Source organism: Bos indicus x Bos taurus, chromosome 9, assembly GCF_003369695.1.
Source record: "Bos indicus x Bos taurus breed Angus x Brahman F1 hybrid chromosome 9, Bos_hybrid_MaternalHap_v2.0, whole genome shotgun sequence".
Taxonomy (NCBI): Eukaryota; Metazoa; Chordata; class Mammalia; order Artiodactyla; family Bovidae; genus Bos; species Bos indicus x Bos taurus.
The window spans coordinates 86730559-86746692 of NC_040084.1; the positions used below are offsets into that span (position 1 = coordinate 86730559).

Consider the following 16134-nt stretch of genomic DNA (forward strand, 5'->3'; position numbering starts at 1 on the left):
TGAAAAAAATTGAGGAAGCTGAAAATCTGAAATGGACTGAAATCTTAAAGCCTCTCCTACTTGGCTTAGTTTTCAAAGCTACACAAGCTCTGAAGTCAGGCAGTTCTAGGTTCGAATGGTCTTTGCCATTTAGGAAAGGTGTCAAACAAATCCTCTTGAGGTTAGATTTATCAGTGAAGGTTTAGAGAGAAGCTAAAAAGGACTTGAGATGAGCCTCAAAGGATGAGTGAGTTAGGGCTTGGATTGGCTGCAAGAAGGCGAATGCAAGAAGTGTATGTGAAAACTGAAAGCAAGGAAGACTGAGCCCTGTATGCATGAAGGAGAAAAGTTTAGATGAAGCCATATTAGAACAGATCCAAGTATGTGTCTGCACAGTGCTCAGTGCTCACAATGTTATCCTCATTCTAGATATAAGGAAACTGAGACTCTAGAGATGGACATACATTGGAGAAAGTTATTTAACTGATCAGTAACTTTACATATAAAACTTAAAAAGGGGCAGTAATGGAAAAAAAATACCGTATCTGACTGAATTTTTAAAAAATGTTAAAGTTTCAGTCCTCCTACTAAACTATAAGTCCATGGGCTTGTGGGGTCAGGATCTTCATATTTAAGGTAAGGGAAACGACTGAGATGAGCTCTAAGTCATCTCCAGTATGGATTTTTAGAAATTCTACTCATTTTATAGATTTAAGAAATAAGACGTGATGATTAAACAAGCATGCAGCTAAAAAAAAAGAAAGAATACCATAAAGGCCAGTTTAAGGCAATCAACTTAACTGAGCCAATGACTTCCTGTAGAGTAGTCAAAAAATTAAAAAATCAACCTTTGCTGAGGTCTCTGGCAGTAAACTGGAGATTTAGTCACATCTAAATCACTAAAATAATATTAAATGATTAAAATAACAAAAACAGATTATAAGAATACTGAACACCTATGAAAGCCACAGAGGAGGACAGGCAAGCAATCTGATGCTTCTCAGCCAGGCAGCCACGGCTGAGTACTCATTTCCTGTAACCCCAGTAAAACTCAAACCTCAAGAACACAGTAACCATCTCTGGATTTAAGACATGAGGTGGAAAAATTATAAACAGATTTCAAATTGAACAGTAAGGCTGTCAGTCAATAAAAAACAAAGCACTTGAAGAAATAAAGCATTCTTAGGAAACTAAGCTCACCAAGCAAAAAGACCAAGAAATAGGAAAATTTGAGCTGTACCTGAAAATTACCTAGCACTGAAAATTTCCTTTAATGATTACGTAATACTTTTGAGATTAAATTTGAAAGGATAAAAAGCAGAATAACAGAAAAAATTGGGCCCACTGAAATCTTAAATATGGATGCTATTTTATTAGAAGGAAAAGAAAATCAGTGCAGCTACATTATTAAATCAAAGTATAAAACCAAAAACAACTGCTTTAATACACTTCAAGGGAAGAGATAAAGTTAGAATATTATTGCCAAAAGGGAAGGACATTTGCTGCTGTTACTGTAAAGTCTTAAGTAATCAAATAGCAAGACAAAGAAAGACTCACAGAAAGGCAGGGGTGCAAACGTGAGAACCACAGACTTGAAATGCAGCCCATTTTCAGATTTTTTTAAGACTGCTGATTATCTCAAACACATCAACGTGTATTTCAGGCCTAAATTTATCACGGATTCCATGTACAAGTGTAAGATGAGGAGCTGTGGCAACTCATGGGACTTAGCATCATTATAGAGTTTTAGTGGAAAACATGCTAAATATTCATAGAAATGTGATATAGCTACCATTAAAAAAGATGTTGAGGTGATCAGCGGCTAAATTAATAAGAGTATAAAAAATTAATAGGGAGATGTTCCTATTAGATGACACTGGAATATTATACTACGGGACAAGCTACATTAGAATTCACAATTGGATTTAGCAAAGAAAACTGCTGGCAGGAATATATTTCAGGGAAGGAGATTTAGGAAAGAATTTTGACAGGAATACATTCCAGGTAAGAGGAACAGCAGTAGGGGTCCAGGTCCAGATTTACACTGTGGTTCCACCACTCACTGGCTACATTAAGACACTGGCAAGTAGCTTAACCTTTCTATCTTTCACCTGCTTGTGAACAGAGACAATAGCATCCACCTCGCATTACAAGGACGCAAGAGACATTACTATCACTGATTCATGTGAGGATTACTGGAGGGATTGACAAGGGTGTAACTTAAAAACAGAGAGTAGGGCATGAATGATGGGAATCTTTAAATAGCAAAAGGGCAACTGAAAGAAGAGAAAGTAGATCCTTGCTGGATGACAGCAAGGAGTAGGAGGATATGCTGTCTAGAGAATAGGGTGCTAATACATATAAAACATGCATTTGCTGTCATTTTTTAAAATGAAGGAAAAAACCATAAAACACATAAAATGGTTACCTTTGGGGAAAGAAGAAAAGGGGGAGAGGACAGGGATAGTAGCTAGGCGCCATATGTGTACCACTTTGTAGACTTCACTTTGGAAGCACACAATTTTTCAAACTACAATAGAAAATATTTTAAGCGATCTGTAAACATCAAAAGGAACAAATGAAATGTGAATCCAGTTAATGGCCTTACCACAGAGAGAAATGATTCCAAGTGATTTAAAACGTACTGACTGTAAAAATAATAGTTACAGCCAATGTAGAAAATGTTTGCACACACACTTTTTGTTTCCACTTAATCTTAACAACGTGCCTGAGACAAATATTATCTCAATTTCACAGAGGAGTAAACCATGGCTCAAGAAAGTTTAAATTACGTGATGAGGTCACATTAATGATCAGCAATGTAGGAATCTGGGCTTCCCTTGTGGCTCAGCTGGTAAAGAACCCAAACCTAGCTCTTCTGACAGACAAATCCTTTACTCTGCCAGTCACACTGCATCTCTCCATCTGTGTCTTTGCTTGACATGCCCACTGCCGTGAGCTCCCCCAACCTCCCCAACTGAATGCTTCCTCATCTACCAGGCCCAGTTTAAAGGTCCTCGTGTGGTAAAAACCAGAGCAAGGGATTGTAATGTAATCTGCTTTTCAATTAACTCAGAGCCAAACTGCAGGTTGGAAATGATTTCTTCTCTTTATAATTTACTTTCTTTGGGGAATTTTTATTATCATTGTCTTAGAAAATTTACTGTTTAGGAAAGCTTTGGGGATGATCAAGCTAACTATTTAATGTGGCTTTTATTTCATATATACCATATGGGAGGGCATAAATGTTTTTTTCAGGTTCTAAAACCTCAAGAGCTATAAGTGCTGTACATAACACCTGGTAATAAATTAACATGATAAATTAGAAGGATTTTTTTTTTTTTTTTACAATAACCACACTTGTTTTTGATGGGAATGAGTAAGTGTTAATAGGGATGAAAATCATTCTTGCTTCACAATGTGGAACTATATGACATGTTAAGTTATTCTGAAAACAATCTTTTATAATCTGTTATATATATTCTTGAAATTAAAGTTTCATTACCCGAGTAAAACCGTTCTACATCTTAAGAATTAAGAACGCATCCATCCCTGTTCAGAAGCATACCTTTATTCCTAAATTACATCATTAAGACGTATGTCTTTCTCTACAGCTGAGTCTGAATAACAGTACGTACCTGATTGGTATTTTTGATTGGCATGTAGTCCTCATCTTCTTTTTCTTCAGAGCAGTGGCGGGTCTTCTTCTTGTGCTTTTTACTTGTGTGTGAGTGACCTGCCTTTGAGTCTTCTGCCTGCTCATCTAGTACAAGTTCGTATTTGGCACTGGAGCAACTAGTTAAGGACAAATGTGAGAACTGACACAGATAATACATTAAAACATGAGAATCTGGTCAACAAAGGAGGCCATGAGGCTAAAGACAACTTTTTAAAGCAAAAAGCATCTCAGAGCATAGAATATATTTCTAAAACAAAACTAATTCATATTTTACTTCATTACACAGGCAGGAAAAATGGAAAGAACTCTTGTTTCAAATAAACAGTTTATAATGGGTAAGTGGGCAAAAAATACAGGGGAAAAATTGATTTCATAAATGAAAAATATAAGTAGCATTAAAAAAACAAGGAAACCTATTTGTCAATAATGAAAACATTTAAACTTAGAAAATGAAGCACATATTTAACTTGAAAATATTAAGACATTATAAACCCCAATGCCAGAGAAGCTATGTAAGATGAAAATACACTCACATGACTCTTCGAGTGTAATTTCAGTCCTATAGGAGAAAATTTAGCAAGGCATATCAACAGTTATCATGTTGAAATTCAAATAAGAATTCATAAAAAACTGAAGTGACAGTAAGTCAAGTGAATAACGGCACAGCTGTCCCTCACTGTCCACCGGGGTTGGTTCCAGGACCTCCTAAGGAGACCAAACGCCACAGATGTTCACGGCCCTTATATAAAAAGCATAGTGTTTGCCTATAACCTACACACATGCTCCCTTACACTCCAAATCATCTCTAGATTACTTATAAAACCTACCGCAATGTAAATGTGATGTAAATAGATGTAAATACAATGTAAATGCTACATAAATAACTAGCTGCCTCCACAGCAAATGGAAGTTTTGCTTTTGGGGACTTTCTGGTATATTTTTACTGAATATTTTCCATCTGCAGTTGGAGACCCACGGATGCAGAACCTGCAGATGCAGAGGCCCGACTGCATACATAACAGGATCTATCTTAAATAACAGAAACTGAGAATAAGCCGCCTAGTAATAAAGGTACACATAAACACATCAGAGCACTGCAACGTGGAATTATAAAGGGAGTTATTAACAACGACAAATGAATGCTGTTAAATGACCTGGCACGGTGTCTATAAAAAATTATAAGTTAAAACAGCCTGAAGCAAAAATTGTATATAACTATGAAACTTCGTAAAAGATCAAGATTTGAAAGGAACAAGGAAAAATAAAACGTATCATTTGCCTAAATGGTAGAACTATGAGTGAATCTTTCTTAATTTCACATAAATATATTATAAAAATTATAATAATGTATGCTTTAATTTATAAATGTGTTTAATAAACTACAATATCTGAGAATGAGAAAAAATGTAAAACTATTAAGACCTCTCTAACAATAATCTTAAACCCTAAAACAGGCAAGACTAGAATAGTGGTTTTCAAAAAAAGATTAGGAGGAAGCCCAAAACACAGAACTATTTTAGTGGCGTGTAGGACTAGAGTAAAAGCAAACACACTTCCCTTAGGACTGGAGTTTCACGTCTCTTTTCACCAGGCCACAGCTCTATGCTCCCTCAGGGAGTAGGAAAACACTGCACCCTCTGGCTTCTCACAAGACGGCTGGCGACAGCTAACCAGCCTGTACCATTCTATCATTACCCCACTATCTCCAACTTCTTTCTTCCTTTAGTCCGTGTAACAGTGTTTCCACGGTACCTTAAGGATAGTCTCCTTTTCCGAATACAAATCCAATAGCCCTTGCCTATGATTTCACCTCAGTGTTTGCTCTACACATGCTGCTCTGTTCCAAGTGCATCAGAGTTCCTGAGTATTTCTAATTGCTACTCAACAGGGTATAAAATCCATTTAGTGGGTCACTGAAAGCCAGCATTTTAAAATAACATAGACCAGAAAACAGAGTACATGGAATCTAATAAAAATAGTATTTTATAAACTTGTCTTTCAATTCTACGTGTATGTGTATGATTATACTTGGACTGTCCTGGGGGAAGATGTAAACTGTATTCCTTAAATAATGGACCAGAGTTAAAGAAAACAGTACCCCACCTCAGCCCTCATCTCCCCATATTTGTTGTAGCTTTAATGTCACTACTTACAGTATCATTTGAGGATCCTCTGACCCCTCACCTCTATTATAAGTCCCATACCTCATGAGAAACACTGGGCTGGAAGAAGCACATGCTGGAATCAAGATTGCTGGGAAAAATATCAATAACCTCAGATATGCAAACGACGCCACCCATATGGCAGAAAGTGAAGAAGAACTAAAGAGCCTCTTGATAAAAGTGAAAGAGCAGAGTGAAAAAGTTGGCTTAAAGCTCAATGTTTAGAAAACTAAGATCATGGCATCTGGTTCCATCATTTCATGGCAAATAGATGGGGAAACAGTGGAAATAGGGGCTGACTTTATTTTTCAGTTCAGTTCAGTTCAGTTCAGTCACTCAGTCATGTCCAACTCTTTGCGACCCCATGAACTGCGCACACCAGGCCTCCCTGTCCATCACCAACTCCCGGAGTCCACCCAAACCCATGTCCATTGAGTTGGTGATGCCATCCAACCATCTCATCCTCTGTCATCCCCTTCTTCTCCTGCCCTCAATCTTTCCCAGCATCAGGGTCTTTTCCAATGAGTCAGCTCTTTGCATCAGGTGGCCAAAGTATTGGAGTTTCAGCTTCAACATCAGTCCTTCCAATGAACACCCAGGACTGACCTCCTTTAGGATGGACTGGTTGACTTTATTTTGGGGGGCTCCAAAATCACTGCAGATGGTGACTGCAGCCATGAAATTAAAAGACGTTTACTCCTTGGAAGGAAAGCTATGACCAACCTAGACAGAATATTAAAAAGCAGAGACATTACTTTGTCAACAAAGGTCTGTCTAGTCAAGGCTATGGTTTTTCCAGTAGTCATGTATGGATGTGAGAGTTGGACTATAAAGAAAGCTGAGCGCCGAAGAATTGATGCTTTTGAACTGTGGTGTTGGAGAAGACTCTTGAGAGTCCCTTGGACTGCAAGGAGATCCAACCAGTCCATCCTAAAGGAGATCAGTCCTGTGTGTTCATTGGAAGGACTGATGTTGAAGCTAAAACTTCAATACTTTGGCCACCTGATGTGAAGAGCTGACTCACTGGAAAAGACCCTGAGAGTCAGACGCGACTGAGCGACTGAACTAAACTGAACTGAACTATCCCACAGATGTACTTCTTTGCAACATTCTAGACATATTTAATTAATGGTGATTATCTAATGTCTGTTCTTCCCCCCAACTCCAATATACAACACAAGGTCCACGTGGGCAGGGGGCACGTTTCATAGCTAAACTTCTCTGGGCATGTAACAACCAAATAAGTATTGGCTAATTACTTGTAATACTAAGACACTCATTCTCTTCTTTCCTAGCTCATCCACTATCTTCTACTCACTACTACCATCAAGACTCTTAGAAGATGTCAAATCTCTCCAAAATCCTACTTCGTGATCCCCCTGACCTCTTTTCTCCAATTACTTCCCAAGGTCTAGTTCCCTCTTCTACCTCTATTTTTGAATCTTATTAATAGTTTTATAGTAATTTCTCTCTCATGATCTATAAAGTACATCCCATGTCTTTCTGACTATCAGTATTTAGATAATCTTCAGAATCCCCCTTGTTCCCCATAGTAATAAAGTAATATATGTGAAAATATATATGAAAACATACGTTCTGTTCCTCTATTACTATACCTGAGACAATAAATGTCTTGCTAAAATGAAACCTATCAATTACCAAGAACATAAAGATCATTCCACTAGGTCAGATTCATGAATTCCTTTCTCTTGTTCAATATTCTGTCTCTGAACACGTGGTTTGCACCAGGACATGCCTATCTTCTGTATCAGCTTCAAAGGGTTAAAGCAACACTGTTCAATACTTGCTATGGGAAGTGGCTTAAATTCAGATTAATGAAAATCAAACAAGCTATAAAATCCTGTTCCTCATTCCACTTCAGACGCTCGCTAACCACATGTAGTTAGTAGCCACACTGGACAGGGGAGATACAGCACATTTCCATCACTGCAGAAGTCTCGTTAGACAGCACTGGGCTAGGTACTGATTCTTAAACATGCCTAGTTTCTTTCTTAACTCTTAGCAATCTATCACCTTGAATGTAAAACATTCTTATACTAGCTAGCCTTCCTTCTCAGCCTGAACACCCATGAGCAGAATATGCTCCTTCTACTTTACACTCCTTTTCATTTGTCCTACACACACCCCTCTTTCAGCTGCAGTTTCTAGTGATTTGCCTCAATTTAATTTCGAAGATTTGGTGAATAAACCTCAGGTGTATCTATCCATACCTTTTATGATTCTAAGATTTCAATCACATGCCCTCAAATGTTCATCTTTTCAGACCAATCTTAGTTTACTGTCTGGTTTGTTTGCACATGAAAGCTTCTCTCGTGCTGATTATGTCAGTACACTCCAGACATTATCCAGCTCTAACACCTTACAATGCTTTGTGTACTGCTGCTGCTGCTGCTAAGTCGCTTCAGTCGTGTCCGACTCTGGACGGCACTGCAGGCAGCCAATACAATAAAAAATTATAAATACACAACAGGTCAACCTGATATTCATCTTTCCTCGATGAATTCTTGGGGAAAAAAATGTTTACACAGTATGGGGAAAGAGTATCCCTAAAACACCAATAGAAACTAGGAAACAAAGAAACCACTCACCAGAAAGAACTGCAAAAGAAATAACCACGTGTGGAGTGATAGGTTTATAATGAGAGTATCAATGAACAAATTAAAATGACATCATATGAAAAGTATGTTTCATTGCTTCTTACTTGTCTCAACCTAAAACTTGGACAAATCTATAAAGAGTCAAGTCTCTGGATTTCTTTTTAATCCTATAGAGGTCAACTCTTGCACACAGTAGGAGTGCAATAAATATGTGTTGCTACACTGACAGTGTATCCTGCAGAAAGAGGGACAGGGAAGCCTGGCACACTGCGGTCCACGGGGTCACAGAGAGTCGGACATGACTTAGTGACTAAACACCACCACTACAAAGGGTTTAGCTTAGCTATAATAAATTTCTGTGAGAAATTTAAAACATTAAGATTATATATATAAAATACAACCCTTACCTGCAGATCTTCTGAAAATAAGTGGTAACCTTAACCTAAGTGTAGGGAGGTAAAAGAATTAGGCTTAAAATTTCTCAACCCTAACTTTCTCCCCACAACAAAGAATATATTGAAAAACAAAGTATACATATATAAAATGGTGAAAAGAGAGAAACTGATTTCATCACAGAGCATCTGGATTCAGGTGCCATGTTTTCTATCGTCTTTTCATAAGATAGTATCACATTGTACTCTCCAGAGTAGAAGGTCAACACATACGGACCAACTAGTTCTTGTGAAGGATACTCCTGTTTGGGCTTTACTTTATCTTTCAGAACCAAATTAGATGGTTTATCCTGTTCTTTTTCATACTCCTTGAAATCACTCTTGGTGTATTTCCCACCTATTTAAAAAAGAAAAAAGAGCTTAGAAAAATCACCTGATTAATCAAGAATAACAATTATAAGAGGTATACATAAGAACTATTTTATAAGTGGCATATATATCAAGGCGGGGGTGGGGGGGCTTCCCTGGTGGTCAGACGGTAAAGTATCCGCCTGCAATGCAGGAGACCCAGGGTTCGACCCCTGGGTTGGGAATATCCTCTGGAGAAGGGAATGGCTTCCCACTCCAGTATTCTTGCCTAGAGAATCCCATGGACAGAGAAGCCTGGTGGGCTACAGTCCATGGGTCGCAGACAGTTGGACACAACTGAGCAACTAAGCACATATATCAGAGGATATAAAAGGCTGAGAAGAAAACAAAAGAACCAAGGTAATTCATTCTTCACCATTATTTTAACTGAAATCAGAAATCCATTTAGTTAGGTAGTGATATGCTGCCCCCTAATGATATATATGAATATTACAACACCAAATTTTCAAATCCCAAATTACACAAAGAATACAACCACTGGAAAATAATGCAGGGTTTAAGTAGAGCCATTAAGTCTATGAGAACATTAGGCCCAAAGGAAATTGAGGGCTTAGGACTTGTACCTGAGATCTGAGAGACTTATATGTTTAGAAGAAGTGAGAGTTTAAAGATCTCTAATTTGTCAAGAGACAGTGCTCAAAATCTCAACAGAGCACCAAACAAATAGGGGACAGCAGGAAATGTACAGATTTTCACTAAAGAGATGTGAGAGGAAAGGGTTGAAGAGAGCACCAAAGATAAACTGTTTCTGCCCTGAAATTCTTAAGAGCACCTTTACTGTTTCCAAGGGCCAAAAATGAAATTAACACTTTCTTCAGAAAAACAGGATTGTTAACTGGCCTACCGCAGCAGGGCATGAAAGCAGAGAGCATTCCATGTAGCCTCTCTACTCTCAAACCTAGTCTCTATCAGATGCGGATCGAGCTCCTGTCTATGTCCTAGACCTGCTGACTAACCTGCCTGACCCACCCCCTCAACCACTGTGAGGAAATGTTTCCAGAGGGGAAGGCCTGCTACAGAAGGGTCCAAGATTGCATGCGCAAATAAAGCCAACTTGAGGTACGCAAGTGTTTTGACTGAGAAACCTATATACTCCTTGACTGTCACTAGGGTATTTAAACAAAAGAGAAAAACAGTAAAAAGAGGGGTAAGCATCAAAGACAAGATTAACCTATTTGGCAATTTCAGGCTCTGGAAACAGAAATAGCCAGTAGACAATGTTTCATATAAATGTGAAACAAACAACCATAAAGAGTTAAAATACTGGTAACTGTAACAAATAGGCATGGTTTCATCACTGAAAAGGCATCTGCCATGTGCTTGCCATTAGGAGTCTCACCATGGATGAAGTACAGTTGGAGCAACAGATTAAAGTTAGAAATTCTGGATTCAAATTCTGACTCCAGTGAGAAGTTGTTAGGTAAGAAACTTCAATTCTCTGAAATGCTCTTCACTTAGGAACTGAAAATAATATTAACATTTCACAGAGCTGTTGGAATCACCACATAGGCTATTATGTAAAAGTACTTAGCACCGTGAATGGTACAGAGGATGTGTGCTCAGTCGCTCAGTCATATCCAACTCTTTGTGACCCCATGGACTGTACTCGGCCAGGCTCCTCTGTCCATGGGATTCTCCAGGCAAGAATACTGGAGTGGGTTGCCATTTCCTCCTCCAGGGGATCTTCCTGACGCAGGGATCAAACCCAAGTCTCCTGCAGCTCCTGCAATGGTAGGCATATTCTTTACCACTAAGCCACCTGGGAAGCCCAGGGCATAGGATACCACTCAATTTTTTAAATGTGAAAACATAATACATAAAATTATCTCAACATGAACTGAGATTAACAACAAATTACATGTTTATGACAGCACACAAGAAACTGAAGCATGTCTCCTATGACATTTTACTGTAAATAAACTACACTGAACCTACTTAGGAAGGCAGTATTATTTCTAAAGTGGGTAGATGGGTTAGGAAGAAAAGAAAATTGAGAGAGAAATTTAGATTCAGGACTGGTTTAAATCTGGGTAAACCTGACCCTAGGTAAATCACTTCACAAGATTCTGCTTCAAGTTCCCTCTCTGTAATGAAGAATTATATTTGTTTCATATGTATCCCAAATGACAAAATTAAATTAGCTTTCCAGGAAACCAGCTCCACAGAAGAGCTACTTGGCAGTACTTCGGGACCAGAACCATAATGCATTAGGTCAGTGTTTGTCTATGTTTCCTGAATGTACTTATTTGATTCTTTTGACCACAATTATTTGATTCTTTTGACCACAAAGCTGCAATTATCACATGTGGGTGGGGGAAAACATTCATAAGAACCATGAGAAATGGAGTGTTATACAGAAAAAGAAAATAATCCTAGAATTCCTAGTAAAATTTAGCATTACATAGTGAATAATTTCCAAAGTGAAATCTTTTAAACACACTGCATCAGTAATCAAAAACCCATATTATTTCAGTATACACAGATTCTACCTAAGTTTTGTATGCTACTACTAGGAGGAATTTATTTGACATATATATGCATTTGTGGGGAATGTCAGTATGTATAGGAATAGCACATAGTACACAGAAGAACAAAAGATTAGAAACTTGACTGTGCTTTAACAGGACTGGTTCAATAAATTATGATACACAATTCAATCAAATACTACACAGCCACTGAAAAGAATAAACTGTTCCTTTATATACTGATACAAACTATCTCTTAGATATATTGTTAAATGAAAAATGCAAGGTACAGAAACACTAATGTATAGCATGCAGCCATTTGTTTTCCTTTACTAAAGGAGAAAACATACATATGTGTGTGTTTCTTTTTTAAAGGAGACAATTATATATATATATACATACACACATATATAATATATTTTATATAAATGGGAAAACATGAAATGAAATCCTAAACATCAAATAAGTGGCTCAGACGGTAAATAATCTGCCTGCAATGCAGGAGACCCAGATTCAATCCCTGGGTCGGGAAGATCCCCTGGAGAAAGGAATGGCTTATGCTGTTGCTGCTGCTAAGTTGCTTCAGTCGTGTCCAACTCTGCGCAACCCCACAGACGGCAGCTTACAGGCTTCTCTGTCCCTGGGATTCTCCAGGCAAGAATGGCTACCCATCCAGTATTCCTGCCTGGAGAATTCCATGGACAGAGGAGCCTGGCAGGCTATGGTCCATGGGGTAGCAAAGAGTCAGACATGACTGAGTGACTAACAGTTATGCTTTCTTTTTTTTACATGTATATATATATGGAGAAGGCAATGGCACCCCACTCCAGTACTCTTGCCTGGAAAATCCCATGGATGGAGGAGCCTGGTAGGCTGTAGTCCATGGGGTCGCTAAGAGTCAGACACGACTGAGTGACTTCACTTTCACTTTCCACTTTCATGCATTGGAGAAGGAAATAGTAACCCTCTCCAGTGTTCTTGCCTGCAGAATCCCATGGATGGAGAAGCCTGGTAGGCTGCAGTCCATGGGGTCGCACAGAGTTGGACATGACTGAAGCGACTTAGCAGCAGCATATATATATATATAAATATGTATAATTAGATATATTCAAAGAATATATGTGGAAGGTTACAAAAGAAACAGGTAGCTGTGGTTACCTCTGGTAAGGGAAATTGGGTGGGTGAGGGCAGGAGTGGAAGAAACTTTGTTCTACCTCCTTTTCATTGATCTTTTCAATTTTGTACCGTGTGTGTGTATGTGTGTGTGTGTGTGTGTGTGTGTGTGTGTGTGTTAGTCACTTAGTTGTGTCCGACTCTCTGTGACCCCATGGATTGTAGCCCACCAGGCTCCTCTGTCCATGGGATTCTACAGGCACGAATACTGGAGTGGATTGCCATTTCCTTCTCCAGGGGATCTTCCCAACCCAGGGACCAAACCCGGGTCTCCTGCATTGCAGGCAGATTCTTTACCATCTGAGCTATATATATATAACAACTAAAGCAAACAAACTTTAGAAGGAAGAATTAAGCCTTTGCATCATGGACTTCCTTGGCAGTACAGTGACTAAGACCTTGTTTGCACTGCAGAGGGCACAGGATCGATCCCTGGTCAGGGAACTAAGATCCTGCACACCGCACGGTGTGGCCAAAAGAAAGTTTTGCATCTAGAGGAATCAAGCCACCAAAGTCATAATAATTACTTAGGAAACATGTCATGTCTGCAATGGGTAATTATAAGTGATTTATAAAAAGTCAAATGTAGTAAATATATTCCTCATTAGTTTAAAATACAAACACCCACACCACTCTACCCACCTTAGACACTAGAAAGCAGCTACATAAAATCAAACAGCAGGAGTTACATCTCTGAACATTTCTAATTAATAGCACTGTCAAAGGAGATACACACACACACACAAGAATGCAAAGCAAAACAAAAACAAATAAAGATGAACAACAAACCTTTTCCTTTCCATTTAACCTTTGCAACAGACTGGCTGAAGTCCACATGTATTCTTCTGTCATCTATAAGTACATTGTCCATTTTGAAGAATGCTTTCTCACAATCTTCTTCCTGAGAGTAATTATAAAAACTCAAGCATAAATCTTTATGGAAAAGATGTTTGCAGCCAGAATAAATACTGAAAATACAAAAAGTTCCTTGTTACTAAAACTAAACTTTGAATACTTATGCACCAAATGCTTTGCATCTATTACCTCAATTAACTCTGATAACAACCCTATGAGAAAAAAACATTCATAGCAAACTAAAGGTAGAGAGATCTCCTTTCTGCTGATAGCAATGTACCTTGTAAATATTACTTCTGGTGCACTTGACACAGTGTCTAGGTATAATTTGTTATGTGTCTGTGTTCCTCAACCCTCCAGTATACATTTTAACCCCAAGGGCCTGTTGCAGTACCTATTACCTGAAATACAGAAGGTATGTGACAAATACTTTGGAACAATTATAATTTAGGATGAGCTACTATTGGACATACATCAGTCCAAAGTTACAAAAAGAAATAACATAGCCTAGCATAATGGCTCAAAGTAGTAGGAACAGCACCAGACATATCTAAGTTCAAATCCTAAGAGTAAGTAACAGTTTTGGTATTTATTTATCAGATGAAGAAAAGTGCAGAGAAGAACTAGAATACAAATATTTGTAGCCACTGTATAAGTCACATTTAAATTTGATGATTTTTTAAGAATTACACTAAATATATGAGTATTTACAATGCTTTCAATCTGAACAATTTTACAAATATGGGTAGTTAATACTTGTAACAAAGAGTGTTAACTGAGTTATTAACTATTTCTTTGAAAATAAAACAGCAGAAGGCTATGACATTAACTAGGTGCACCATTTCAAACAAGTCGTGTTACCACTCTGTGTCCCAGTTTACTTATTTAGAAAAGGAGGATAGTGCCTGTCTCAGAGTTATGAGACCTAAATGAGAGCATAACACTTGCTTAAAGAAAATTACTTGAGTAATAAAAGCTATCGTTCCTATTATAGATCTCGAAAGTACTATCTAATCCAAATCTCAAATTTTATTTATAAGGAAAATAATGCCTAGAAAAAAGAATTCTAAATAAACTGCCAAATATCAAAAAATAGTTGGTCAATGACAGAGTTCAAATTAATATCTAGATCATAATAACACTCAAACTAGTTTTCTTTCTACTACTCAATTATTATATCTACCTAAATATCACTGAAAACTTATTTATAGAATGTGAAGGACTTTACCTAAAACTTTAAAAAAGTTTTAGATACATTCACACAGGTTGATATTGAACCCAAAATAAGTAAAAGTACATATACTAACATTAACAGATATTAAACTTACTCTCTATTCAAATATAATTAAAGTTATTTTTCTTAGTTGCTAAAGAAAAAGCAAACTAATTTCCTAATCTTACAGACCAGAAAAAGTTCTCTACATTTTCGCACTTTTTAACACCATAGAACAACAACAACAAAAAATACAAATTTAAGATAGCTATACTATGACTTACTTTTTCAAATTCAATAAAAGCATAACACAGGGATTCTCCAGTCTTCCAATCCCGGATAACTTCACAACTTGAAAGTAAGTATGGAAAAAGAAAGAAATAGAGAGCATTCACTCTTACTTCTCAAAAGTAAAAAACAAAATAAGCCAATTATTAAAAGGCAAAGTTAAATTCACAGAATTATATTCCTTCAAATATCTTAAATAATAATTATTTTCTAAAATAATTGACCTGTCTAGTAACTAAGTTTTCTAGATTCTACTATGTATGCCCTATACAGGCCTATAATCCTAAATTCCTAAAACACTGGAGAACAAGATAAAAATATTTAATTTTTCTTTAGCAAAGGGAAATTACTGCTAAAAATTCTTTTAAATCATAATTTATTTTTAGTCAAATACAAATGAATTATAGATTATCTAATGTCACTACAGAAAAATGCACACACATTCATATATATATGCATGTTATTAGTAAACTTATGATTTGTTTTTTTTTTAATTTTAATATAAACAAGGCTCAAATTTAATCCCATAAGTACAACTATTACATAGAACCAATCCATCTTAATAACCAAGTGAAAAGCCAGTAAGGTGGAATTTAACGCAATTGGTTTAACCCTTTTTGCTCATATATCTTAAGCCTCGTTTTAAAAACATGATATGAAACAGGGATATAAAACATTGTGAGAGGAAAAAAAAATTGTGAAAGGAAAAGCAATCACATTACAGCACATGGTTCAGCTGTTGCAATATGTTAAGTCCACATTAAAATGTAAATATTGAACAAAGACTTAACCAAAGTTATGACATAACCAAAGTAGCAGGCAGGGAGAATGAACAGGGTAGGATAGAAACAGAGGTTAATTCTCATATTCCTTAGCAGGAA

The 16134-nt window shown here is 37.2% G+C and overlaps 1 protein-coding gene across 2 annotated transcripts in view; it reads right to left on the reverse strand.

The window, feature by feature from the left end:
• The window catches only part of PPIL4 (peptidylprolyl isomerase like 4), a 40741-nt gene that overhangs the window by 5396 nt on the left and 19211 nt on the right, over positions 1-16134 (reverse strand). For both annotated transcript variants that reach the window (XM_027551802.1, XM_027551801.1), the window contains exons 9-12: positions 15250-15316; positions 13687-13798; positions 9131-9227; positions 3618-3765 (exon numbers count right to left, since the gene is read on the reverse strand). In XM_027551802.1, the coding sequence (XP_027407603.1) occupies positions 3618-3765; positions 9131-9227; positions 13687-13798; positions 15250-15316 (424 nt within the window). The remainder of the gene's footprint in view (positions 1-3617; positions 3766-9130; positions 9228-13686; positions 13799-15249; positions 15317-16134) is intronic.